General features: G+C 37.6%; 1 protein-coding gene across 1 annotated transcript in view; it reads right to left on the bottom strand.

Moving 5' to 3' along the window:
• Nucleotides 1–640: 640 nt before the first annotated feature.
• Nucleotides 641–25,760, bottom strand: part of ERO1B (endoplasmic reticulum oxidoreductase 1 beta) — a 59,962-nt gene continuing 34,842 nt past the window's right edge. The window contains exons 7-16 of the mRNA XM_056113574.1: nucleotides 23,271–23,391; nucleotides 22,654–22,700; nucleotides 17,892–17,903; nucleotides 15,404–15,430; nucleotides 13,337–13,429; nucleotides 12,987–13,233; nucleotides 11,313–11,382; nucleotides 10,557–10,643; nucleotides 9,261–9,394; nucleotides 641–3,813 (exon numbers count right to left, since the gene is read on the bottom strand). Coding sequence (XP_055969549.1) covers nucleotides 3,753–3,813; nucleotides 9,261–9,394; nucleotides 10,557–10,643; nucleotides 11,313–11,382; nucleotides 12,987–13,233; nucleotides 13,337–13,429; nucleotides 15,404–15,430; nucleotides 17,892–17,903; nucleotides 22,654–22,700; nucleotides 23,271–23,391 — 899 coding nt within the window. The 3' untranslated portion in view covers nucleotides 641–3,752. The remainder of the gene's footprint in view (nucleotides 3,814–9,260; nucleotides 9,395–10,556; nucleotides 10,644–11,312; nucleotides 11,383–12,986; nucleotides 13,234–13,336; nucleotides 13,430–15,403; nucleotides 15,431–17,891; nucleotides 17,904–22,653; nucleotides 22,701–23,270; nucleotides 23,392–25,760) is intronic.

A 25,760-nucleotide genomic window follows, 5' to 3' on the forward strand; every position in this document is an offset into this window, starting at 1 on the left:
TTCTGGGTTTTTAATTGTGTGAACGTGTTATTTACTAGGTATATTTAATAAAAGCCCTAAGTCTCAATACAAAGCAAAGTATGGAACTCCTTATTTTTATTTATTTTTTTCTTTTTGGGTCACACCCGGCGATGCACAGGGGTCACTTCTGGCTCATGCACTCAGGAACTATCCCTGGTGGTGCTCAGGGGACCATATTGGATGCTGAGAATCGAACCTGGATCGGCCACATGCAAGGCAAATGCCCTACCCATTGTGCTATCACTCCAGCCCCTGGAACTCCTTATTTTCAAGTTGAATAATAATAGGTCAACTTCTAAAATAAATGTAACATGTTTTGAGCAAAAGCTCTGGTGTCAGGATATCTGATTTCAAATTCTAGCCCTACAATTTAGAATTTGCACTGTGGAAAAGTTACTTAGTCTTTGTTATCCTCAGTTTTATTATTTATGAAACAGGTAATTGTAACTTTGAGTTCTGTCCTGAAAACAAAATAATGTATCCATATCCTTTAATATGATGGCTACCAAGAATTGCATTGATAATGCTTAAGTATTTTCTCCCTTCTCCAGAAATTATAATCAAATCTTAAAAAGGAAGCATTTAAAAGGGGGAAGCATTTACAAGGAAGAAAGAGAGCTTGCAGAAACATTAACTTTAATTCAATTCTCAAATCTGGTGGGTACAACAGCATATTATTTGGATTCTGTTCAATATCACAGATGCACCTGTAGATGTTTAGAGTACACAAATGTTTGTGTATGTCTCTTTTGTTTTACCAAATTATCTCCATAGGATGCTGCACTCAGTCTATGTATTTTGGTGATTACGATGTGCTTGGTCTGTGTATTTTGGTGAATAGCTATGGTTTCTGCAGGTACTTCAGTTTGTAAACTGCTGAGAGGTTTACTGTGAACTGTTTCCAAATTTCCAGCTGAAGGCAGTGCTGATGAAGATCAAAATAGCTGTTCTTATTTACAATGGCACCTAGGTAAAGTTGGAAGATATGGCACAGTATTTCATATACATAATTGTCACACTCATTACAAAGTATTGAGTAATTCACAACTTAAAGATGTCAAAAAACATTTGATTGGTGCATTTCAGAAATTTTGAAATTTCTCACCCTCCTCATAACCTAAGAACCAATACAGAAGAAACATGTACATTTTACCAATTTTGATATAGGATATTCCTAAATTACATAGATGCCACTTAAGGAAAAATAAATGATGCTCTTGATAGAATATTTTCCTTTTCTTCACTTTCATTATTTCATCAGCTGGTACAATCATTTCTGTCAGTTATATTATCAAGTGCTGGATTTTTAAATTAGGTGATGAGATAAAAACAAAATGCCAAAACATATTACCAGCCAAGCATTTTCACAATGTAATCATTACCCTCTGAAATCATTTTACAACAAAAGTATGTGAACTGGAAAAATAGTTTATATCACAAAGATTATAAAGTATCACCAGGCTTAAAAACAACATTCCTACAGTTTATACACTCATTTAAGATATACACACATACATGAAAATGTAGGCTACCCTTCACAACTTATGATAAAATTAAGTCAAATTTTACCTTAAGAATACTTCATTTACTTCTTGGTAGAAAAATTTAAATCCTGAACCTCACACTAGACCCTTTTAATTTTCCAGAACACACACACATATGTGTGTGTGTATACATGTGTGTGTGTGTATGTAAATATATATGTTTTAAATAAATCACAGTAAAGCAATCAACAGAAATGACCAAGGATTTTCTCTAATCTAAAAGCCTTTATCTTTAAAACAGAGAACAAGTCTAAGATTTTTAAACTTAGAATAATAACAAAGTGCAAAACGTTCACATTTTCTTAAACTTTTAACACCAAAAATAAATCATATTAACTTACTAGGAAGATTATTCCCTTATTGGACAGTTTTCTAGTAAGGGTCTACCTTCCTTATATATAATCCTAGCCTCTCTAAAAATGAAAAGTGGAGAAGGCTAAACTTTAGCCAGCCTTTTCCATTCAACCAAACAAAAACACCTAACAATTAGTAAAAACAAGAAGTCCCTGGGTCTATAAAGTTTAGAAATAAGGTAAGAAAATAGTGATATTACCTTCTACAGTCACAAACTCCATAGGGTGACTAATTTTTTTAAAAAGAGGGGTGAGCCAACAAAATGAAGCTTAAAATACACCACTAAATCATCAATGAGTACATTTCAAACTTTGGCAGGGATGACACAGGGGTTTAAGAGCACTTATTTATAAAAGACTGAAGAGTCTAAGGAAAAAACTATTTAGTACCCGCATCACTTATACACAGACACATTCTTCTAAATTAATCACACTGTATCTATGAACATCTTTATAAGAATACTTTAAATATCAAGTACATGTAAATCCAGATTTGGAAAAGAACAGTCTAGGACTTATGAGTTATCTCTTGATACAGGTCACATAAAATACTTATCTACAATGAACTAGAATGAAAAGGTTAGGAAACAGTAAACTTAAAGAAGACATACTCTCTAAGGAAGCATGAATTATAGAAGAAAATCAAATCGAGAGGATTGCATAGATTGTATTCTAACATAAAATTCTTTAAGAACACTTCAAAATGGTAAGTTTTGTGTATATAACGATTTTAACTGGCATTATAAATCCATATAAGAACTATCCAAATGTTCTCAAGATAGAAACAAGTATTTATGCAATCTTTGCTTTCATAAATGGAAATTTCTAGAACTGAAATAGGGACAGAATATATAAAATAAAAAGAAGCATAAGATCAAAATCTGACATACAGGTTCTAAGTAAATAATCTCGATAGCACAACAGCCACACATGAAATCTGGCTGGGTTTCTGAGGGGACAGTACTTATTTACCATTAACAAATTAGGTCCTAGGTCCTACAGGTCAAAACAAAGTAACAATAACATAACAGCAGCAATTCAAAACCTGAAATAAAATCAATGAAACTGAAGTCCTGGGGATTCTAACATAACTTGTCTAACTACACATTAAAAGGGCCAATGACCATACCGATAGTTTTATATTACAAAAGATGACACACACAGAACTTACAGTAGGCTAAAAATAAACTGATAAATTTTTATCACTGATACCACCTTAAGCAACATTTGTGCCTTAGCCCTCCTTTTCTACTATCAGACAATAAAGAGTGTTAGAAGATGAAGAGGTACAGTCATTTAAGTTTGACACTGAAAATAGCAGATAAAAGAATGAGAGCAAAAAAGGTAAAAAGGTAAAGGCCCTCCCGTTGATCGTCGATTTGCTCGAGCGGGCCCAGTAACGTCTCCATTGGAGACTTTGTTGTTACTGTGTCTGGCAAATCGAATACTCTCGGTAGCTTGCCGGGCTCTCCGAGAGGGGCGGAGGAATCGAACTCGGGTCGGCCATGTTGGCCGCTTGTAAGGCGAACGCCCTACCCGCTGTGCTATCGCTCCAGCCTGATTCTAAACAGATACAACAGCAGAATATTCAACAAATGGAAACATGAAAATAAACAGAATTAATATAACTTACAGGTTTTAAAAGTATATACTTCATTTATAAATAGCTCTAATTTATAATCTACTAAAACCCATAAATATTCAAGTGAACATTTGAATTTTCTTTTTGACTGGATTCTTGAAGTCCTTGAAGATTAGTCTCCTTTGAACGTCCAAGACTAAAAGGCTTCACATAGTCAGGTTACGTCTCTACCTAGACCTACTAAAGCTTTTATTACCTACTTTGTTGTAATAAGACTTTAAAATTCTGTAATTCTCTTATACTTGTAGAAAGCCTATGGAAGAAAAAGAAAGTACATTAGTGTATCTAATGTGATATGTATGATTTCAAGTTATTGATAGGTTTATGGGCTTTATTGTGTAGGCAGAATTCAAAACAAAAGTATACAGCATTCTCAATGTTGAAATTTCCATTAACTTTACAAAACATGATGTAATTACTTATTAAAGACCAACACAACACTATGATTCTCTAGTCTAGATTTAGATGGGGAAAAGGAAGCCAGTCACGAGCTTCTAGATTAATGACCGGTGACCGGAACAGGGATATGATAAATTCAATACAATAAATAATTTCAAATCAAAAACACCAAACAAAAACTGTGCTCTCTATGGTTTTGAAATATTTTCTTTAAACTCTCAAAAGTTGTGGAAATAGTAGAAATTAATTACGTTTTGTTTGTTTTGCCTTTGGGACCACATCTGGCAGTGTTCAGGGGTTACTCCTGAGTTGGTGTTCTGGGTTCTCCTGGTAATGACTCAAGACATGCAGGCCTTCTGCATGGAAAGCATGTGCTCAGCACACTGAGCTCTCCCTTCAACCCTAGAAAATGAATTCTTATTCTAATCCTCAAAATATTAAATAATTCAAATTTTTCCATTAGAAAAAAAGAGAATAAGATAATTTAGGTAAATGTGTAGGGTCATGTGTTATATCGCAAAGTACTTAGTTAAAATTTTTAAAAAAACAAACTGAAATAAGATGAAGATACAGAAAGAGATTCAGACCCATACCTAGAGAAAAAGAGAGCTTAGTAAACAGCATAGATCAGTGTTTCCCAAAGTGGGTGTGACTGCCCACTGGGACAATCCATGGATGATGATAATCATCTTGGGTGCAGTTAGGGATTTCTGACTATTTGCTTATAGAAGTGTATTTCCAAGGGTCACTGAGTGGGGTTTTGTTGTTATTTTTTTCTAAAAACAGGGTAGTAGGCTAAGTGAATTTGGGAGCTCTAACACAGATGTTCAGAATGGATAATCATGTAACTTCTGATTTAACAGCAAAATCACGAGAATCCAAGAAGTCATAGGTTATTGTACAAATTAACTATAGGGACCTCTCTCTGCCTCCTTTGACCAAGGGAGCAAAAACTCCAGCACAATAAGAAACAATTATAAAATAAAGTGAAGGGATACATTTAACTAATAAGTTTTTCAAGACCTATCTTCTATGTTCTCTATTATGATCCTAAAATAATTTTATTATTTATTTGGGGGCCTACAATGCTTGAGGGCCCCCAGAGCTACCCTGACTGATGGAGGGGACAGGCAATGTCAGTAACTGGACCTGGGGGCCATGTACGTGCCAGGTGTGCAATGTACCCCTGTAAACTAGCTCCCTGGCCTGAGATGAATTATCCTGAAGAGCTTTAAAAATCGGCCACAGCCCCAGAAGCACAAGGACTTAATGCAGAACCCAGCAGCTTGGAGCAGAAAAGTGAACGGACTATGCGTTAATCCAGGCCATCAAGTCTGCCGGAGGGGAAAGGGTGTTGCCCCATTCGCCCTCTCTTCTCTGGAAAGAAGGATGGCGGCCACATGGGAGCCTTGTGGACAGCAGGTATGAGCCGGGGGTGTGGGGACGACTAAAACCTCATGGGAAGGGGGGCGTTCCGGTCCATCCTTCACGCCCTACCGAGGTCACCAGTTGCCCCCCACGAGCGGCTCTCCAGCACAGCCACGGCCCCAGAAGCACAAGGACTTAATGCAGAACCCAGCAGCTTGGAGCAGAAAAGTGAAAGGACTATGCGTTAATCCAGGCCATCATGTCTGCCCGGAGGGGAAAGGGTGTTGCTCCCTTCCGCCCTCCTCCCTCTGGAAAGAAAGATGGTGGCCACATGGGAGCCTTGTGGACAGCAGGTATGAGCCGGGGGTTTGGGGGCGACTAAAACCTCATGGGAAAGGGGGCGTTCTGGTCCGTCCTTCACGCCCTACCGAGGTCACGAGTTGCCCCCTGTGAGCGGGTCTCCAGCACAGCCACGGCCCCAGAAGCACAAGGACTTAATGCAGAACCCGGTGGCTTGGAGCAGAAAAGTGAACGGACTATGCGTTAATCCAGGCCATCATGTCTGTCCGAAGGGGAAAGGGTGTTGCCCATTCACCCTCTCCTCTCTGGAAAGAAAGATGTCGGACGCATGGGAGCCTTGTGGACAGCAGGTATGAGCCGGGGGTGTGGGGGCGACTAAAACCTCATGGGAAGGGGGGCGTTCCGGTCCGCCCTTCACGCCCTACCGAGGCCACCAGTTGCCCCCCACGAGTGGCTCTCCGGCACGGCCACGACTCCAGAGCACAGAAACCAATTTCTTAATTATCTGACTTTCAGTAGAAATACTTCCAGGGTTAATAAGTAAAATAGCAGAAATCCAAAACCAACATTTAATTCTTGAACCCAGCTGTAGAAAGCAAATCACTTCACAATGCTTTTTCAGCATGTCTGATTTGGGGGGGGGGGGTAAACTCTAAATAATAGTGGTGAATCTTTTATTGAAACAATGAATCTAATCAAAGCAGATAGAGTGTTAACTAGAATTCATCTGCCCCACAGGGACTGGGAGGGGTGGGGGGTGGGGTTTTATTGGGGTTCTTCATGGTAAAAAATAAGTATTGGTAAAGGGAAATGTGTTTGATATTTGCATGACTGAGACCTAAACCTGAAAGCTTTGTAACCTTTCCCACAGTGATTCAATAAATAAATAAAAAAAAAATCATTTCAGGGGCTGGAGCGATAGCATAGCAGGTAGGGCATTTGCCTTGCATGCGGCCACCTTGGGTTTGATTCCCAGCATCCCATATGGTCTCTTGAGCACCACCAGGAATAATTCCTGAGTGCAGAACCAGGAGTAACCCCTGAGCATCGCCAGGTGTGACCCAAAATGCAAAATAAATAAATAAAAACAAAAATCATTTCAGTTGTTATTATTGTTTCCTTATTATTTGTTTCTTTATATACCGCATATAAGAGACATCATAAATATTTAAAGGCAAAAGAAACACAGACCTGGTCTTTAGTAAGAAGCACATCACTACTGGGGGTCTTGGGGGGGCAGAGGGTGGGGGGACACTGGGACATGGTAGAAAGAAGCTGACATTCTGGCGGATGGTGTGCTGTTGGAATGCTTCATGCTTGAAACCCTGCCAGACTAAATCACAGTGCCTAACTTTTTTTCTGTAAATTATTTCAGAAAGTTGCTTTTCTGAGGCAGAAAGGAAATTAGACTGTGCCTTATTTGTGGGATTACCCCATCCTGAGTGTCACTGTCATTATTCTTTTGCTTTTTGTGCGGGCGTGCGGGAGAGGAGGTTGGAAGGAGGAGAACGGCATCAGTTGGGCCATACCCAGTGTGCTCAGAACTTAGGGATCATTCCTGGTGGGTCTTGGGGGACCATGTGGATCAAACCCAGTTCGGCCCTGTGTGAGGGAAGCATCCTCCCTGCTGCATTATTTCTCTGGCCCTTGTACCTTTTCTTAAGAAGGAAAATTTTCCACATCTAGTTTAGTCAGATGAAGAAGAACCTTTCAGTTTGTGAAGAATGAAATTTTACTTTTGGTGGTGCCAGAGATTGAACCCAGATATTCACGGGCTCCTACAGTTAAGCAACATCAGTAGCCCAGAAAGTTTTTCAGTTCTAAACATTCAGAGAACTAAACACACAATGAAATCACTGCTAACTGCCCTCCCCACAGAGTTCAGGAAATACATTTTTTTAAAAATAAGAGTCACAGAATCTCATTTTATCCTTCTAGTGGCCCTCCCGTTGATCGTCGATTTGCTCGAGCGGGCCCAGTAACGTCTCCATTGGAGACTTTGTTGTTACTGTGTCTGGCATATCGAATACTCTCGGTAGCTTGCCGGGCTCTCCGAGAGGGGCGGAGGAATCGAACTCGGGTCGGCCATGTTGGCCGCTTGTAAGGCGAACGCCCTATCATCATTTTACAAAGAACGGCACCGAGCTGACAAAGGGAACTTATTTATATCAGGTTACCCTACCAGTAAGTGGTAGGGCCCAGAACTTTAGAATTCTAGGATCCCTGTGAGGAATCCAGTACTCTCGAGGGAACAGTACTGCCATTGCTAGTATGTAAACCTAGAACTAAAGCTCGAAGGTTTGGATTTATGAGGATGCTTGATTTTATTATTTTACTTTGGGCCATAAGCTGGTGGCCTCAGGAGGTACTCCCAATTTGCTGCCAGGGATCAAATCCAAGGCTCCTACATGAACTCCAGACCTTTGAGTAGCTCTCCAGCTCTATGAGTATTATTTATGAGTCAGAGAAATTTTAAGGAAGACAACGTCTGCTTATTTCTCAAGTTAGTTTTATTTGGATTTAAAATAAGTTGTTTTAAATTGCCACTTAAATTTCACAGTAAAAAATTACAATTTAATTCAATCTCTTTTATCTTACTACAAGCCTTATAAGTGGGACAGACTGAATTATTCAGAAACTATCTATTTTCGAAAGTCATCTGGTATCTGTGGTGTATTTAAAATCTCAGTCTACAAAATTACATTTAAATAACGGGGAACTAAAGGTATACATATTTGTTAATGAGATGGAGAAGTGGCAACTAACTTATTTTTTTTATTTAACTACTTCTTTTAAGCATAACAATGCATGTCAAGAAACCAGAAGAAATAATCTATTTGTAGGATTCCTATTTTCAATTTCATAGGCAGGGGTGTATTTGGATGACAGGGCTTATTCCTAGCTTTGTGTTCAGGGATCCCTCCAGGCAGTGTTGGAGAACCATCTGCAGTGCAGGGATCAAACTGGAGTCAGCAGCATGCAAGCCTAGTGCCTTATCCCCTATACTATCTCTCGGATCCAGATCTTTTTTTAAAAGACTTATCCTTGCCTTTTTCCTAGAACAACACAGTATTATTTCCTTTTATTTTGTTTTCTCCTCCCTATTCCACTAATTAGATATTATTACATGATTCCTTAGGCAAATTCAAATTATTTTATAAACCATTTGTAGCATAAAAAAAAGCAACTATATCCCAATACAGAAAAAAAGATAGGGTTAGAATGAACCAAAGGAAAAAATGATTCCCCTGCTAAAGAAAAAGCAGCTGAAATTTTTCAATATCATTTTTATTTTTATCATCTTCTTACTCAAGTATTTCTCAATCTTGTGATTGTGCCTGATTATTGATTATACTGTAAATAACCAAAAAGAGTATTGGGAGAATATTCTCCCCCCCCAAAATTGAGAAGACAAACTCAAAAATAACAGTGCTCTGAAATAATCTTTCCTATAACCTATAGAGAAATGAACTTCTCTTTATATGATCATTCTAAGTCATATGAGTGGAGAGATGTTCTGTCTCTTGTCAATAAAACAAAATAGAACAAGCTACCTTAATAGAGAAAATTGTATTTGTAATTTGCTGAAACCAGTAAATTAGCAAAAGTCTTCACTCAGTAAACAGTTCTTACCTTCCAAAAGCATTTAAAAGAGCAACTATTTCCTGTCGAGTGAGTTGGAAGCCTTTAGATGGGCTGTGTTCTGGAAGTTTCTGTATTTCTTTTTCAGAAAACAGTATCTTCAGGGCAGTTCCTAAACCCTGAGTCTAAGGAAAGCAGCAATAAACTTACAATTAAGTTTTTATAGTAACGACTATAAAGGTTCAACAATATACAATCATTGTGATAAAAATTAGGAAAATTCATACCATCTAAACTCCCCTGCACCCCTATCCCCTGGCCCAAAGCTGTAGTCAAGGAGCCCAGTGGCTCCTTCTGATTCCTGGAAATAATCAGCCAACCAGGCCGGCTGTTCACTGCTGGAACCTGAGTATACAGTGTTGCTTAGGGCTACTCCTAAGTGCTTTGGTGCAACCAGGATCACAACTAGCAGTACTGGGAGCTTCAAGGGAGCTTTGAGCCAGTGATGCTGAGAGGGACTATGTGAGATTCAACAGGATGGGTACATTCCCCTATACTATGTTTTCAGCCCTTCAATAAAACTTCATAATTTATCAATTATTAGAACAAGAAAGAAAAAGCTAATCTTACTGTACTCCATTAAAATCTCTTAACTTGTTATTATCTGTTATCATCCTTATAACAGATGAAGAAATAACCTAGCACACTGAATAGTGATTATACAACCTAAATTTTGTACTATATTAATCTATATTATATTACTACATAGAGTAATGGGCCCTTTTTTTTTTCTTCTTGGGTCACACCTGGCGATGCACAGGGGTTACTCCTGGCTTTGCACTCAAGAATTACTCCAGGTATTGCTCGGGGAACCATATGGGATGCTGGGAATCTAACCCAGGTCAGCCGCGTGCAAGGCAAACGCCCTATCAGGTGTACCATCGCTCTAGCCCCACTAATGGACCTGTTTGGCAGAACATTCTTACTTGATGACTAGAGGGACTTTGAAAACTAAAACCAACTCTGTGCTCATAATATGATAATGAATTCTTTTAATATTTGTTACTGTATGTAAATTACTAACATAATACATATATAAACAGCATCAGAAATAAATCCGAGATCGTACTAATGGAAATGAATGCAAAAAATCAAAATCACTAATGTAGAATAGGAAAAACATCCTTATAATACACATAAGACAGCTTAATATTAATCTTTTCATCAATAAAACATAATAGATGACTTTATAAACAAATTCCATTAATAATGCAGACAATTTCATGAAAATTCCTTGGTGGAAAACAGTTTTATCATTAGTTTCAAAATAGGCAACATCAAACAAACCTGTAATTTCCCCCATAACCTGCATTTGTCACATCCAACACAGTCCATTATACGAGAGATATTCTTGAAATGTAACCGGAATTCCTCCTGGAATGCATAAAAGTTTCATTACAATTAGACTTTATGAATCAAACTGCATTTGTCTGAATTAAGTGTTTCATTTTTTAATTTATTATATGTAAGGTAATAAGTTTAACATCATATGGCCACTTATGATCTTGATGTACATCTGTACCTCATCTCACCACAACTAAATTAATGTATATTAATGATGACTTGGGATTTTCAATTGAAGAAAAAAATATTCAAACTTGTCGAGTGCAACATGACATAAAACAACTAATATTAGACCAAAATTATATCTGCATACTATTCAATAAAATTTTCATAACTTCATGCAATGTGCCAAAATGTATACTGTGGGGAACAAAAATAAATAAATAAATGATATTGGCGCTTGAAGAGATGACGCAAAGAGTTGGAATGCACGCAAATCAGAGGCCCTGAGTTTAATCCTCAACACATGGTTCCCCCAAATCTTGGGAACCACCTCAACAAAAGGAAAGAATACATGATCTTTACGTTTTTGGCATTTGATTTTCTATTTGATATTCACATATCATAAATGGTTAAAACAGAAAGCTTGTGATTAATTGGTCAAACTAGAAAATTAGAATGAAACTGAGAAGTGTGAATAGGATTAAAAGATGACCACTGAACTTATCCCACACTCTTCTCCAATCAAAAATACTTTACCTTTAATGATTTGGCCCCCTTTTTGTCACCTGCAAACATGGATTTCTCATCAAAGTGCATGGGAAAGGACCTGATGAAATAACAACGTTATAATAAGTTACAAATAAAATGCTCAAAGGCTACTTTAGAGTTTTTGTAAAACTTGTACCTGAAAAGTCACTATTTACTCAATGTGTAAAGTTTAGCCATGCAAAAAGGTAGTAAATAGTTCATATAATCTGTTCATTAAAAAACTAAAGCAAGATATGAATATCTTTGATTTATAATACTAATATTTCATAGAAATTGAATGATAAAAATAATATAAAACTTTAATGTGAACAATAACTAAATATTTTAACATACTGTAGAACTTAATGTATAATTTACTTAAACATTTATTAATTCACTTTTATACTTCATGCCTCTCTTAACAAGCAGTAAATATGTTTAATTTAGATGAGTATTTTTTAAAAGGTTATATTCTAGAAGAAAAGGTATTAATCTCAATGCTAGCACACTTAACAATACCACCTGAATTTAAATAACCACTAGAGGAATACAGAAATCAGTAGGAAAAGAACTATTAAAATAGCATCAAATTTTGCCATGACATAAAATTTAAAGTTGTAACTTAAAACATATTCTTTTTTTAATAGTTATTTGGAAAAGTGTATTTGTAAAAATAAAATCCTTTTGAATTGCTGAGAATTTTACCCGTATAAAAATATATGATTCTGAAAGTGTTGTAACTGTATCTCATGGTGATTCAATTTAAAAAAAGGAAAAAAGAAAAGAAAAAATAAATTTAGACTTGAAAAAAAATTAAAAAAATAAAACAAAAATACATGGTTCAAGATTTTCTTCTATAAAGGGGGAAAATGTATCCATGAACAATAATAATCTACCCACTTGAAAAATAAATACATAATCAGGTTTCTTAACAAGGATCCCTTCTCTAGTGCTATTTTTACAGTTGTCACAATGTAAATTCCAGTATCAGGCTGGATATAAACCACATAGAATTGTATTTTTGTACCTGATTCTTTATTTTGAGACTCCTTGAAAGTAAATTTATTTAAGTTGTCAGTAGCAAAAAAAAAAAAAAAAAGAAGAAGAAGAAGAAAAGCACTGCATAGTAAAACATATTCTATATTCTTAGGTGAAGGTTTCTATAACGAAACTTAATTTTTAGTCAACATTTTTAGAAAACTTTAAATACTTCTGTTATATTAGCTCTTGCTTTTTCAGTTCCAGATTTCCCTCTCCTAGTTTTTGTTTTATTTGGGGGCCATATCTGGCAGTATTCAGGGGTCATTCTCAGTAATGCTTGGGGAACTGAATTCCTAAGTGCAAAACATGCACTCAGCTATCTCTGGACTCCAAAATCTTTTTTTTTTTTTTTGCTTTTTGGGTCACACCCAGCGATGCACAGGGGTTACTCCTGGTTCATGCACTCAGGAATTACTCCTGGCCATGCTTAGGGGACCATATGGGATGCTGGGAATTGAACCCGGGTCGGGCTGTGTGCAAAGCAAACGCCCTACCCGCTGTGCTATCGCTTCAGCCCCCATGGACTCCAAATTCTTTAAGTCAGTTTTAGTTGTATCTCAAGCACTGTTGCATTTAGCACTTGTTCAAATAAAAAGTAGAACATTCAAATACTGAATATATCACTGATAATCTAGTTCTTACTTTGTATCTTGAAAGATATTTAGTAGAAGGGTTTTTGTGTCAGCATCATCTTCTATATTTCCAGTATAAAGATCGACAATCGAACGCTCAAAATATGGAGCCACCTTTGATAAAGCTCGAAGTTCAATTAAATATAAAAAGTAGAGATTCTTCAGTCTTCTTGGACCTTCTCCCTTGGTTTCCACAGGATCAAAGCGGCGTTTAAATTCTTTGATATTAGGTCCCCACCGAGGTTTCCCCCAGGTTTCTAAAGAAAAATACATTACATATTTTAATATATAGATTTTCCTCTAATTCCCTGATTTTTATAATGATTGCAAGACAAAAATCTCTTTTAAAAATCTTATTACCTTCCAAAAGATAATTTGCACAGAGATGTAAATTGATACTAGCATGAAGTCCTGATATAAGTTTATAGAAGACTCTTTTCTCCAGACATAAACCTATTCAAAAAGAAATCACATTCATTTAGATGACAGATATACTGAATCATAATTTATACGTTACTGGGCCCGCTGAAGCAAATCGATGAACAACGGGAGGACAGTGCTACAGTGCAGTGCTCAACATCAATCAACAGAGAAACATAAATCAAAACCCCAGTGAGGTATTTCCAAGTACTGCTGGAATGGCAATGATCAACAGACAAAATAACTAGTGTTGTAAGTATGCAGAAAAGGAACCCTCATGAACACTGTGCGGGCTGTGAGTTAGTGTACCCATTACAGAAAAACAGTGTGACAGTCCCTCAAAAATTAAAAAGAGAAACAGAATATGACAGCAATTTCACAACTGGTTCAAGATTTTCTTCTATAAAGGGGAAAATGTATCCATGAACAATAATAATCTACCCACTTGAAAAATAAATACGTAATCAGGTTTCTTAACAAGGATCCCTTCTCTAGTGCTATTTTTACAGTTGTCACAATGTAAATTCCAGTATCAGGCTGGATATAAACCACATAGAATTTATGTGAGGGAACTGAAAACACTAAACCTGAAAAGATGCATATACTCCCATGTCAACTGCGGCATTCATTTATAACAGCCAAGATACTGAAATAACCTGTGCATAAACTGATGTATAAATGTATAAAGAAAATGTAACAGAGGAATATTATTTGGCCATGGGGGAAAAAAAAGGAGATCCTGCCGTTTACGACAACATGGATAAACCCTGAGGGCTCTCATACTAAGTGAAATTAAGTCTGACAGACAAAACTAAACACCAGTAGATCTTACTTATATTCAAACTCTTTAAATAAACCAAAAATGGAGCTCATAGGTACAGGTAACAGGTATGTAACTGCCAGAAATGGGGAGAGCAATGCCTGTAAAATATATGAAAGGAACCAAAAGAAACAAATTTACATTATAAAAACAAGAAAGTTATGGGAATTCAATATACAGTAAGGAGCTTATAGCTGATTATATTTTATCATGTACTCTTGAAACTTATGTTGTCAAAATATGAACTATATATATTGCATGTGTATATATTAGATATAAAAGCATATAGTTAATTGAAAACAAAGAGAAATGTTTGGATGATAACCAATAGACCTAAAGAGAAATGAATTATATAGTGTAACTTTGTAGAACTACAAGAAGTTGTAGTTACAAAATATCAATTTTCTTTCACCTAATTTGCTTATCTTTTGTTAGTATATCTTAACTTTTGAATTAATGGCAATTCAGTAAAATTTTAAAAGTGTATCATTTATCCAGTTATTAACCAAAGTTGTTAAGGTCCTACATTTCTGCATTTAGCATTTGAAATTTTCAGCATTAGAATATATCAGTGAAAAATATCAAACATATTGAATTGATATTGATATTTTTAGGAGGGCTGGAGCGACAGCACAGCAGGTAAGGAGTTTGCCTTGCACACGGCCAATGCGGTCGGCCCAGGTTCGATTCCTCCGCCCCTCTTGGAGAGCCTGGCAAACTACCGAGAGTATCTCTCCTGTACAGCAAAGCCTGGCAAGCTACCTGCGACATATTCGATATACCAAACACAGTAACAACAAGTCTCACAATAGAGACGTTACTGGGCCTGCTCGAGCAAATCGATGAACAATGGGAGGACAGTGCTACAGTGCTACTGATTCTTCTAGGAAAGTTTAGAATATAGTAATCATGTTTATATGCATGTTTATATGCACCTGAATTAAAAACAGAACTAAATTTAAATGTATTCTTTCTCAATTTATTATACTAAAATTTTATTATATTTTTCCTTTTCAAAATAATATTCAAATAATTGTATCTCAATATACAATTATCTAAAAAATGTTATTTTCTTTCAAACTGCCAAAATTAATTATCTTGGTAATGAATCCTGGAACTCAGAAAGACATGTTAAATAAATACATTTTTATAAACATACAATAAATTTAAAACATATTTAAATTTACCTTCTAGCCATGTGTAGAATGATTCTCCTAAAAGAAAAGCCATATACACAGCATTTGGTTAGGATATTTTAAGTGGTCATCTATAAATTAGAGCAAATAAAGTCTATAAAATATTTCTATGACAGATGAAGAAACATTTCTATTAATGAACATTTTATGTGAAATATATGCATATATAATACTAGAAAATTAAGCCCCCAAATAACTTTAGGAGAACGGTCTTATAAATGTGATATTTTGAATAATGAAATTATTTCAGAAAAATCTTTAATCAAGATGTTATATAAATCTTACTAGAGGCTAAAACAACCATAAGTTTGGGAGAGAGAAGTTCAAAAATCTTATATCTGTTTCTGTAAATATAACTATAGCATATTTAGCACATAACTATAGCACTGTTTAAACTTTAGAAAAAACTAATTATTCAAAAATAAAATTATTTTCATTTTTTCTGAACCAGGAAAAGTAGGTATATCTACTCAATTATTTAAAGCTAAATTTCAAGGGATAGCTTAAACCTTCTTTAATTTTTAAGATAATGCTTCCCCCCAAAATGTCTAAGCAGAGAGAAGAAGCCTGGCTTATTATCTGTGTCCTAATGCTAAAAGAACTATGTCTAGATCCCTACTGTTCTTCTGAGTAAAATAAAATGGTATTTAATTAAGATCAAAACAACTATTTTTTATTTTACCTACCCTATTTTTATTTTGCTTGAGAAAATCAAAGCAGAAGAGAGTTAAGCAAGGAGTTTAAAGGACAAATATGGATGGTAGGGGCATTATTTTCCCTCTTAAAAGTCTTCACACTGTGGTGCCAGAGCAATAGGCAGGCAGGCAGGGCACTTGCCTAGTACATGGCCAACCTGGGTTCAATTCCTGGCACCCTATAGGATACTCTGAATATCACCAGGAGTGCACGAGCACTGAGTGCAGAGAGACAGGAGTAAGCAGCCTCAGCACCTCCAGCTATGGCCCAGAAGGAAAACAATTATTTTTCTTTCTGCTTACAGAGTCTCTCTTACAGAGTCATGCTTGATTTTTCCTTTCTCAATTTCTTGGCCCGTGCCTTTTCTTCCAAATCGCACATACCATCCAACTTATAAGCCTAAATCTTTCCTGTCATTAAAAATTCATTTCAAATGTCACCTCTTCCACTAAGTTTTTCCAGATCATTCCAGTGATATATAATTAATCTTGTCTTTAAGACCTGTATAACACTATGTATATTTATACTCTGTATGTAGTACTTCATCTTTTTTTTTAGTACTTCATCTTTATACATAATGCTCAACACCGCTATAATTCCTAAAAAGAACGCATTGTTTCATAATTATTTCTATTCCACATGGTCACGGTCCTCCTGATGCTCATAGATTTGCTCGAGCGGGCCCAGTAATATCTCCTTTGTGAGACTTGTTGCTACTGTGTTTGGCATATTGAATACGTCACGGGTAGCTTGCCAGGCTTTGCTGTGCGGGCAAGATACTCTCGGTATCTTGCCGGGCTCTTCAAGAGGGGCGGAGGAATCGAACTCAGGTCGGCCATGTTGGCTGCGTGCAAGGTAAACGCCCTACCCGCTGTGCTCCATAATAGGGGCTCCAGCCCCTACACAACGTCCATCAAACATCTTTGAATACATCCACTTGAAATAACTGTTTTAGTTGTGTGGACCTTTTGACCCATGTTCACTCAGTGATTGGTAGTAACCAACTGTTGACAAATTGGTGTTCATTAGAATAGGTATCATAATAAAAAATGAACTATAGATTTCAAAATAGAAATAAAAGTAGAAGACAAACCATCTGGCGAATTATTCTGAATTCTTTCTATTTTACAAAGCAAAAGGCAAACAAATTATAGAAAAAGGAAAACTTGAAGGGCGATTTTGCTTTCTAAACTCAACACTTAGGTAAAGCAGTATTTATATATATTTCAAGAACAGGATACTTTTATATTATTAAAATAGATATTTATAATTTGGGGGTCACCATTTATTGGTAGATATTTTTAAGTGAGAGGGAAGAAAAACTTCCTTTTTGATTAAGGAGAGAAAAAGTTCTCACTGGGTTTCCAGGCCATGGTGCTGTCAGGAATGTCCCAGCACAAGCAGCAGAATGAGGATTAAAGCCATGGCCTAGAGCTTGCCTAGCTGCTCTTTAAGCTACAGAACTATGTTCTGGGTACTCATCCAGAGCCCCAAACAGCAGAGCTGTCAGCAATGCCTCAGAGCATTCAGAGAGTCCTGGCTGGAACTTGTGGCCTTAAGGTTGTCAGGTCAGTACCTTCAGCCACCTTCTGAATCCTGAGAGAACACCTTAATTTTGATTGTTAAAAACAATTTCTTGGGGCTGGAGCGTTAGAGAGCGGGTAGGGCGTTTGCCTTACACGCGGTTGACCCGGGTTCGATTCCCAGCATCCCATATGGCTCCCCGAGCACCGCCAGGAGTGATTTCTCCACACTAGAAACAAACACAAGATCATTCACTTACCATCATCTTCTCCTGAAAGAGAAAACAACAGACAGAAATTTTAGAAAATATCTTGCAAAATTCATATTCCAAACCTATTAATTTTTATGAGGTTGAAATTTACCATGGTTTAAAGTATTAACTAGTCCATGAACTTTAGTATTCAATTACACTGTGAATAATACTTCTTAAGGATATTTCCAAAGATATTTCCAAATTGTCTTCAGAAAACAACTAAAAATAATAATATCGACCACTAGGGGCCAATAATTAAATACACAAAGTCAGTTCCTTTAGTTATAATGCACACAACCGTCTCTGAATGTTATTTTTCCATGATGGGATATTGTTCTCTAAAATTATGGTTCCTGATCAAAAGCATATTTCAGTGATAGAGCATTATGAGACACTGGGTTTGATTCTCAAAACTCCTCCCTGTAAATAAGAAATGACTGTTCTTCCCAAAGTTAATCAGTGAAATTCTTACTGCAGGATCTACAAGGCTTCTTATACATGGGAAAAAGCCAGAAATTTGATCTTTACCATCTCTGTCTTTATCAGTTTTATATGCAGAAACCTTACATAGTATTTTTTTTATAAATAAAAAGTTCTGTTGCTCACAAGTTATTGGAAAGCTAGCTGGAGGAGTTCAGGAATAGTGTGGTGGAAGCACATAAAAATATGGAGCCTAATATTAAGAGAATATTAATCAACCATTAGCAGTTGCAAAGGATATAGCAAACAAACTGCATCAACAAATGAGATTTAATTACTTCACAGAGTACCTAGTATAGACCTATCAGCTAGAACCTATTCTCCCTTTCTTTATCTTTTAATTCTCATATATGTGTGTACACACACACACACACACACACACACACACACACACGAGAATAAACACACATATTTTGTTCTTGGGCCCCACACCTAGCTGTGCTCAGAGCTTAGTACTCAAGAATCAGAGGTGCTCAGAGCTCTACACTCAAGAATCAGTCCTGGCAGACTCAGGTGACCACATGTGGTGCTGGGATCGAGGGATTGAACCCAGGTCAGCCAAGTGCAAACCAAGTGCCTCCCCTGCTGTACTACCACTCAGCCTCCTCTTTCCTATTTCTTTCACCTTTCTCCTCTTTTCTCCTTTATCCCCTTTCTATATAGTACTATCCTTCCTCTCATATTTCCAGCAGATTCATCTCTCCATTGCAATATGGAACAGAAGATTTCTTAGACTTGATGATTCTATTAAACGAACAATTGTATTTTCCACTTTAAAAGTGCTTACATGGGGGAATGGTGCCGTGAGCAGGTCAATCTGTACCTGTGAGGCGAGTGCATCAGCAACCTGATGGTGCCTTCAGACTTCCAGATACCCCAAAACTGCTGCTTTGCCTTTGGTCAGACCCCAAAAACTTGGGGCAAAGTTTACCAAGAAAGTAAACGGCCAAAAGTTAGGTATGTGAGAGACACATCCACAAACCACCTCGAGCTCAACTAACTATATAACTGGAGGCATGGCCTCTCTGGTTCCTAATCAAACTCCTTAACGGCCATGATCCCAGAGACTCAGAAACAAATCTCGAAACCCAACGGCTTTTGGCAGAAATGCATCCAGTCCTTGCAGTAGGTTACAGGCGCTGGGCCACCCCAGGTGGGAATAGGTCTCGTGCCTTGGCCTGTTCCCCCTGGTGACCTACCATCTTCCAGAAGCCATTGGACAGTCAGGTTTGGGCCCACAGTGACGAGACACGTGGGGCCTCATGGGATGGGGGTGTAGCCGGCCCTTTCCTCCCCGTCCCAACAAGACCCCAAGTCGCTGCTTTGTAACTGCTCTCACGGTGATTCAATAAATAAAATTTAAAAAATTTAAAAAAAAAGTAAACTGGAGTTCATGCCCAATTCAATCAGCTAATCAGTGGCTGAATAAATAGCAATACTCCTACATAAAAAAAAAGTATTTACAAAGAGTACTGAAGAATACCTTTTAAACTATGTGCAATGGAAGGAAAAAATGGAGGCAGAATGGAGTAGCAGAATCTTGCCTTTTGTACTTTTTATGATTTTTATATTACTCCAATTTCTATAAAATTTTGAGTAATAAAATAGTTAGGGGCCCAGGAAATAGTGCCATGGTTAGAGCCATGAAAGGCATGCACCATAATCTGATTCCCAACATCACAATGTACCACAAGCATCATCAGGTAGAGTCCTTGAGGCCCCCAGCACCACAAGGGGGGTCTGGACAATCCCGAACATCACTGGGCAACATTGCATTTTAGACCTCTACATTATTTACGGGGGTTTGGAGGGGAGTGAAGGTCAAGGGGAGACAATTGGCAGTGCTCAGGGTTTACTCCTGGATCTGCACTCTGGGATCGTCTTGAAGATCTCATGGGATCACATAGGGTGTCAGGGATAAAACCTGGGGCAGCGGTGTGCAAGGCAAATGCCCTACCTGCTGTACTATCTTGCTGCTCCTCTTGGACCCTTCATTGACCCACTGGCTCTCTTGGTTAAGAATTGCTGGTGGGGGCCTCTAAGGCCTTCTCAGAATGGCTTGGGAGCACCACCTCACCCCCACCCCCGCAAAATGGTTGAAAACAAAAAAGCAATGAGATGAAAATAATAAATTTAAAAAAGACAAGTAGTAAGAAGTCATGCCCTTTTGTCATGATATAACCCCTTTCTCCTGGCAGTTTCAGAACAAATTTACTAAAAACACTGGCCACATTGTGACAGAATGAGCAAGTGCATTCAACCTCTGGTATTCAGAAATGTCCAAGGACACAAATCTTCTCTGGGGTGTTTCTTAAATCAATTTTCCACTAAAAAATAACCCCCCCAAAATTAGAAGGCAAGTCAATCATCAAGTTTGGCTAATTTTGTGCTGAATAACTTCCAACTATTTATAGAGCAAAGTCTTCCCATAGAAATAATGTCAGAACACAGAAACTATGTAACTTTTTTTCTACTGGTCACATTTTAAACAGTAAAAGGGGAGGTAGGGTAGATTTTTGTAGAGCATCTGCCTTGCTGGGGTGGGTCTGCACACTGGCTATCCGGCTCTGCCACATGTTGACTGTGATCCAGTGGCATTACTGCTTGGGATCACGCCCAGCACCACAGTGTGACCTCTATTGGCAAGCACCAAAACTAAGTACGCAAACACCATAATTCTACTGAGCACTGCAACCAAGTACGTGTCCCCACTCATCACAAAACAACATGAAAGGGAAGGGAGGCAGGAGAGAAAGTAAAAGGCACACATGCATTGTAAGAAAAATACTATGTGATGAAAAGTAATCCTATCAAAAAATGAAAACCTACTTAAAGATAAAATATTACTACTTTAGGACTTTTAAAAATAAACTAAAATGAAATAAAATGTAAGATTTAGTTTTGTATTAGCCACATAACATGTGCTTAATTACTCCACGTGCCAAATGGCTTCCTCTTGGACACTACAGGTGAAAGCAGTGTTGCAGATAATCTAATTTTCTGAAACTTCTCTATATCTTTACTCCTTAAGCATATGACATGTGTCAGCACCATGGGTATCATCTGAAGCTGTGTCTTGAACTGAAGTGAACACATGATCTACAGAATCACAAGCTGATAGATTCACAACCCGAGGTATACACACTGAAGTTCCTGAAAAACACTCCATCCAAGCACTAGTTTTCAAAGTTGGCTGCAAATTGGAATGGTTTGACAAGTTTAAAATATGCCAACATCCAGCTTGGAGCAGAAAAGTGAAAGGACTATGCGTTAATCCAGGCCATCATGTCTGTCCGGAGGGGAAAGGGTGTTGCCCCAGTCGCCTTCTCCTCTCTGGAAAGAAAGATGGCGGCCGCATGGGAGCCTTGTGGACAGCAGGTATGAGCCGGGGGAGTGGGGGGGCGACTAAAACCTCATGGGAAGGGGGCGTTTCGGTCCGCCCTTCACGCCCTACCGAGGCCACCAGTTGCCCCCCACTAGCGGCTCTCCAGCACGGCCACGACTCCAGAGCACAGAAACCAATTTCTTAACTATCTGACTTTCAGTAGAAATACTTCCAGGGTCAATAAGTAAAATAGCAGAAATCCAAAACCAACATTTAATTCTTGAACCCAGCTGTAGAAAGCAAATCACGTCACAATGCTTTTTCAGCATGTCTGATTGGGGGGGGGGGTAAACTCTAAATTATAGTGGTGAATCTTTTATTGAAACAATGAATCTAATCAAAGCAGATAGAGTGTTAACTAGAATTCATCTGCCCCCAGAGAGACTGGGAGGGGTGGGGGGTGGGGTTTTATTGGGGTTCTTCATGGTAAAAAAAAAGTATTGGTAAAGGGAAATGTGTTTGATATTTGCATGACTGAGACCTAAACCTGAAAGCTTTGTAACCTTTCCCAAGGTGATTCAATAAATAAAAAAAAATTAAAAAAAATAAATAAAATAAAATATGCCAACATCTGGGTCCTAATCCCAAAGATTCTGACTTATTTGGGATAAGATATGAACATACCAAGAAATCTCTGGTATATGCAGATTACTCACATATTATAATTTATCTTAAGGCAGGCATAGCACATATTAGGCACTCAATGAATAAGAGCAGTTACATAAAATACATAGAAATATTGAAATTTAACTGAATGAATGTTAAAATTTTTGATCATTCAAATTAAGCAAAATATGAAAATTATTAAAGTTTATATTAATATGAAGCTAAATTTTCCTCAATTTTACTAACATAGCCATTTTATGGTTAGTCCCATTAAGTATGAAAATTATGAAAACATACCTCGGCTGGGTGCCAAAGGATTTAAAGGACGATAAACAGATCGAGGCCTGAAAAGGAAAAAAATAAAACTCAAATGTAAACTGGTTTGACCATCTATGTTTGCTTTTAAAGGGGGCACATCTGGCTGTGTGCTCTGGGCTTACTCCCGGCTCTGCACTCAGAGATCACTCCCGACAGGCTGGAAGACCTTAATGGGGTGCCAGGGATCAAACTTAGGTCTGACACATACAAGGCAAGTGCCCTACTGGCTGAACTATGCTCAGACCCTCTGTTTATATTTTTATAGGGGCCACACTCAACGGTGATGAGGATGGTGAGGTCAGTGCTATTCCCAGAGATGCTTATCTGGCAAAGCAGGCCTGATGGAATGATGCTGGATCCTACAGTGCTCAGGACCACCAGGGCCACACCTGGAAATGCTCAGAACATGTGGAGCCAGAAACTGAACCAGACACTTGCACACACTAGGCATGGATTCTCCTATCTGAACTACACCCCAGCCCCAAGCTTGGTTTTTAAAATCTAATTTTATACAACAGAAACGAATACGCATGCATACCCCTCCTCACATCTTCCTTCTAGTCACCGGTCTCCCTTTCCCAACCCCAAATAATTACTTGAAACAGTTTTCTTCATAGATGCTGTTCCACACTCTCCATGCAGAAGACCCTTTGTAGCCAGTGTAACGCTCTGGGTTCAGCAACAGGTCCACATACTGAGCAGTTGGAGATCGCTCATCTGAATGAGAAATAACTCATAAAAACCACAATTCACTGTTTATCTAACAGTGAGCATTACAAAACATGTGACCACTTTTCAAGAAATCTCTAACTCAAATGGTGGTGGTTAGCACATATCTGACTGTTCCTGACACGAATTTATAACAAATTGGACTTTGGAACAAGAACAACTCCTTGCTTTTCTATGGATAGTTTCATGCTTTCTTAGGTAACATGACATCTATCATCGTATTGGAGCACCAATAATTTTATAAGTTTTGAACTACTCTAAATTAAAAAGACCTAGCAGCATCATAGCCTGAGTACAGTCACCATCATAACCATTTTACATTAATATTTTATGCAAATTTTGTTTATATAAACACCTAAACACAGACTTGAAAATATTATTTTTATGAGAATATATTACATAGACATTGAATATAAAAGGGCTGGAGCAATAGCACAGTGGGTAGGGTGTTTGCCTCGCATGCGGCCAACCCGGGTTTGATTCCTGCACCCCTCTCGGAGAGCGTGGCAAGCTACCAAGAGTATCTCACCCACACGGCAAAGCCTGGCAAGCTACTTCTAACGTATTTGCTATGCCAAAAACAGTAACAACAAGTCTCACAATTTGTTTTGAGAAGTTACTGGTGCCCACTCGAGCAAATCGATGATCAATGGGAGGACAGTGCTACAGTGAATATAAAAATTCTAAATAAAGATTTTCCCACTATTTCTACTTGAACGCATGAAGTAAATGGCTAAATAATTTTCGGTACAAATTTAACATCCATGGAGCTACACAATGTTGTAGCTTAAAAAAAATGGGGTTGAAGTTGTAGAAAGCAAATCATTTCACAACGCTGTTTCAGCATGTCTGATTGGGGGGGGGGGGTGGGTCGTAAACTCTAAACAATAATTGTGCATCTTCTATCGAAATAATCTATCTAGTCAAAGTAGATAGAGTATTAACTAGAACTCATCTGCCTCATAAGAATTGGGAGGGGTGGGAGGTGGGGGTCTATTGGGGTTCGGGGTTAAAAATGAGTATTGGTAAAGGGAAATGTGTTCGGTATCTACATGACTGAGACCTAAACCCGAAAGCTCTGTAACTTTTCCCACAGTGATTCAATAAAAAAAAAAAATAAATAAATAAATAAAAAAAATGGGGTTGAAAGACAATACAGAATCAGAGTCGATTCATATTTGATCCCTGGCACCACATATCATCCTCTGAGCACATTCAGGAATGATCCCTGAGCATAGAGCCTGGAGAAAACCCTGAGTACAGTCAGTTGTGGTGCAAGAATAAAAAAAAAATGCTAATTTTACTTTTACCAATATTAACATATTAATTTTTCTTCTTCTAAACCAATATAGTTAGCAAAACAAACAAAACATCAACAACTTATAAAAGCAATTCAAATAAGTATTTTTTTATGTTAAAACAAATAAGTGATTTTAGTAGATCTCTACTATTTGGACATTTTTGCTTGTTGGAGGGCCACACCGGGCAGTGTTCAGGACTTACTCCTTGCTCTGCCTCAGGGATCACTCCTGGTAGGGTTCAGAGGACCATATGAGGTGCCAGGCATCAAACACAGGTAGGCCGCATGCCAAGGCAAGTGCCCTTCCACTGTCCTATCACTCCACCCCTTTATTTGGCTATTTCAATAGAGCTCTTCGAAGGATATAAAAGACAGAGAAAAAATGGCTTTAATTGTTGAGACCCTAATTCTGGAGGAAATATAGGCTATCTATAAGAAAAGTTTCATGACTATTTCACAAATATGATCATAATACATAAAAGCCTTCAATCGTTGGGGAAAAGCTCTGCCATAGGGGCGGGATACTCTCAGTAGCTTGCTGGCCTCTCCCAGGAGCATATATATATATATATATATATATATATATATATATATATATTTTCCCTCTATGATTTGTTGCCTACTGTCTGAACCCCATCAAATATTCAGGTAATGAAAAGAAAATTCACTTGGAGGAAAAATGTGTACTTGAGGAAAAAACATAAGTTTATGTTGATGAATCCTCAGAGTTGCGTATTTCTATTCATTTGTTAATGTTGTGAATCCATAGATAATGATTATTATGGTCAAACAGAAAAGCTTTGGAGCAGCTTTGCAGAGGAAGAAAGAAGATAATTTTTTTTTTGAGGGAGAGAGGAGGAAGGTAGACCTCATGAGAATTACTGGAATAAAAGGAGAGGTTGCTAAAATCTCAGGGCTGGGACAAAAGGAGACATTATTGGTGCCCACTTGAGTAAATCGATGAACAATGGGACGACAGTGATACAGTGATACCCTAATATTGGTGTTATGAGGACACAAAACATTTTCAAGAAGCAAGATATTCCTTCCCACACCC

Source organism: Sorex fumeus, unplaced genomic scaffold (genome assembly GCF_029834395.1).
Source record: "Sorex fumeus unplaced genomic scaffold, SorFum_2.1 ptg000021l, whole genome shotgun sequence".
Lineage (NCBI taxonomy): Eukaryota > Metazoa > Chordata > Mammalia > Eulipotyphla > Soricidae > Sorex > Sorex fumeus.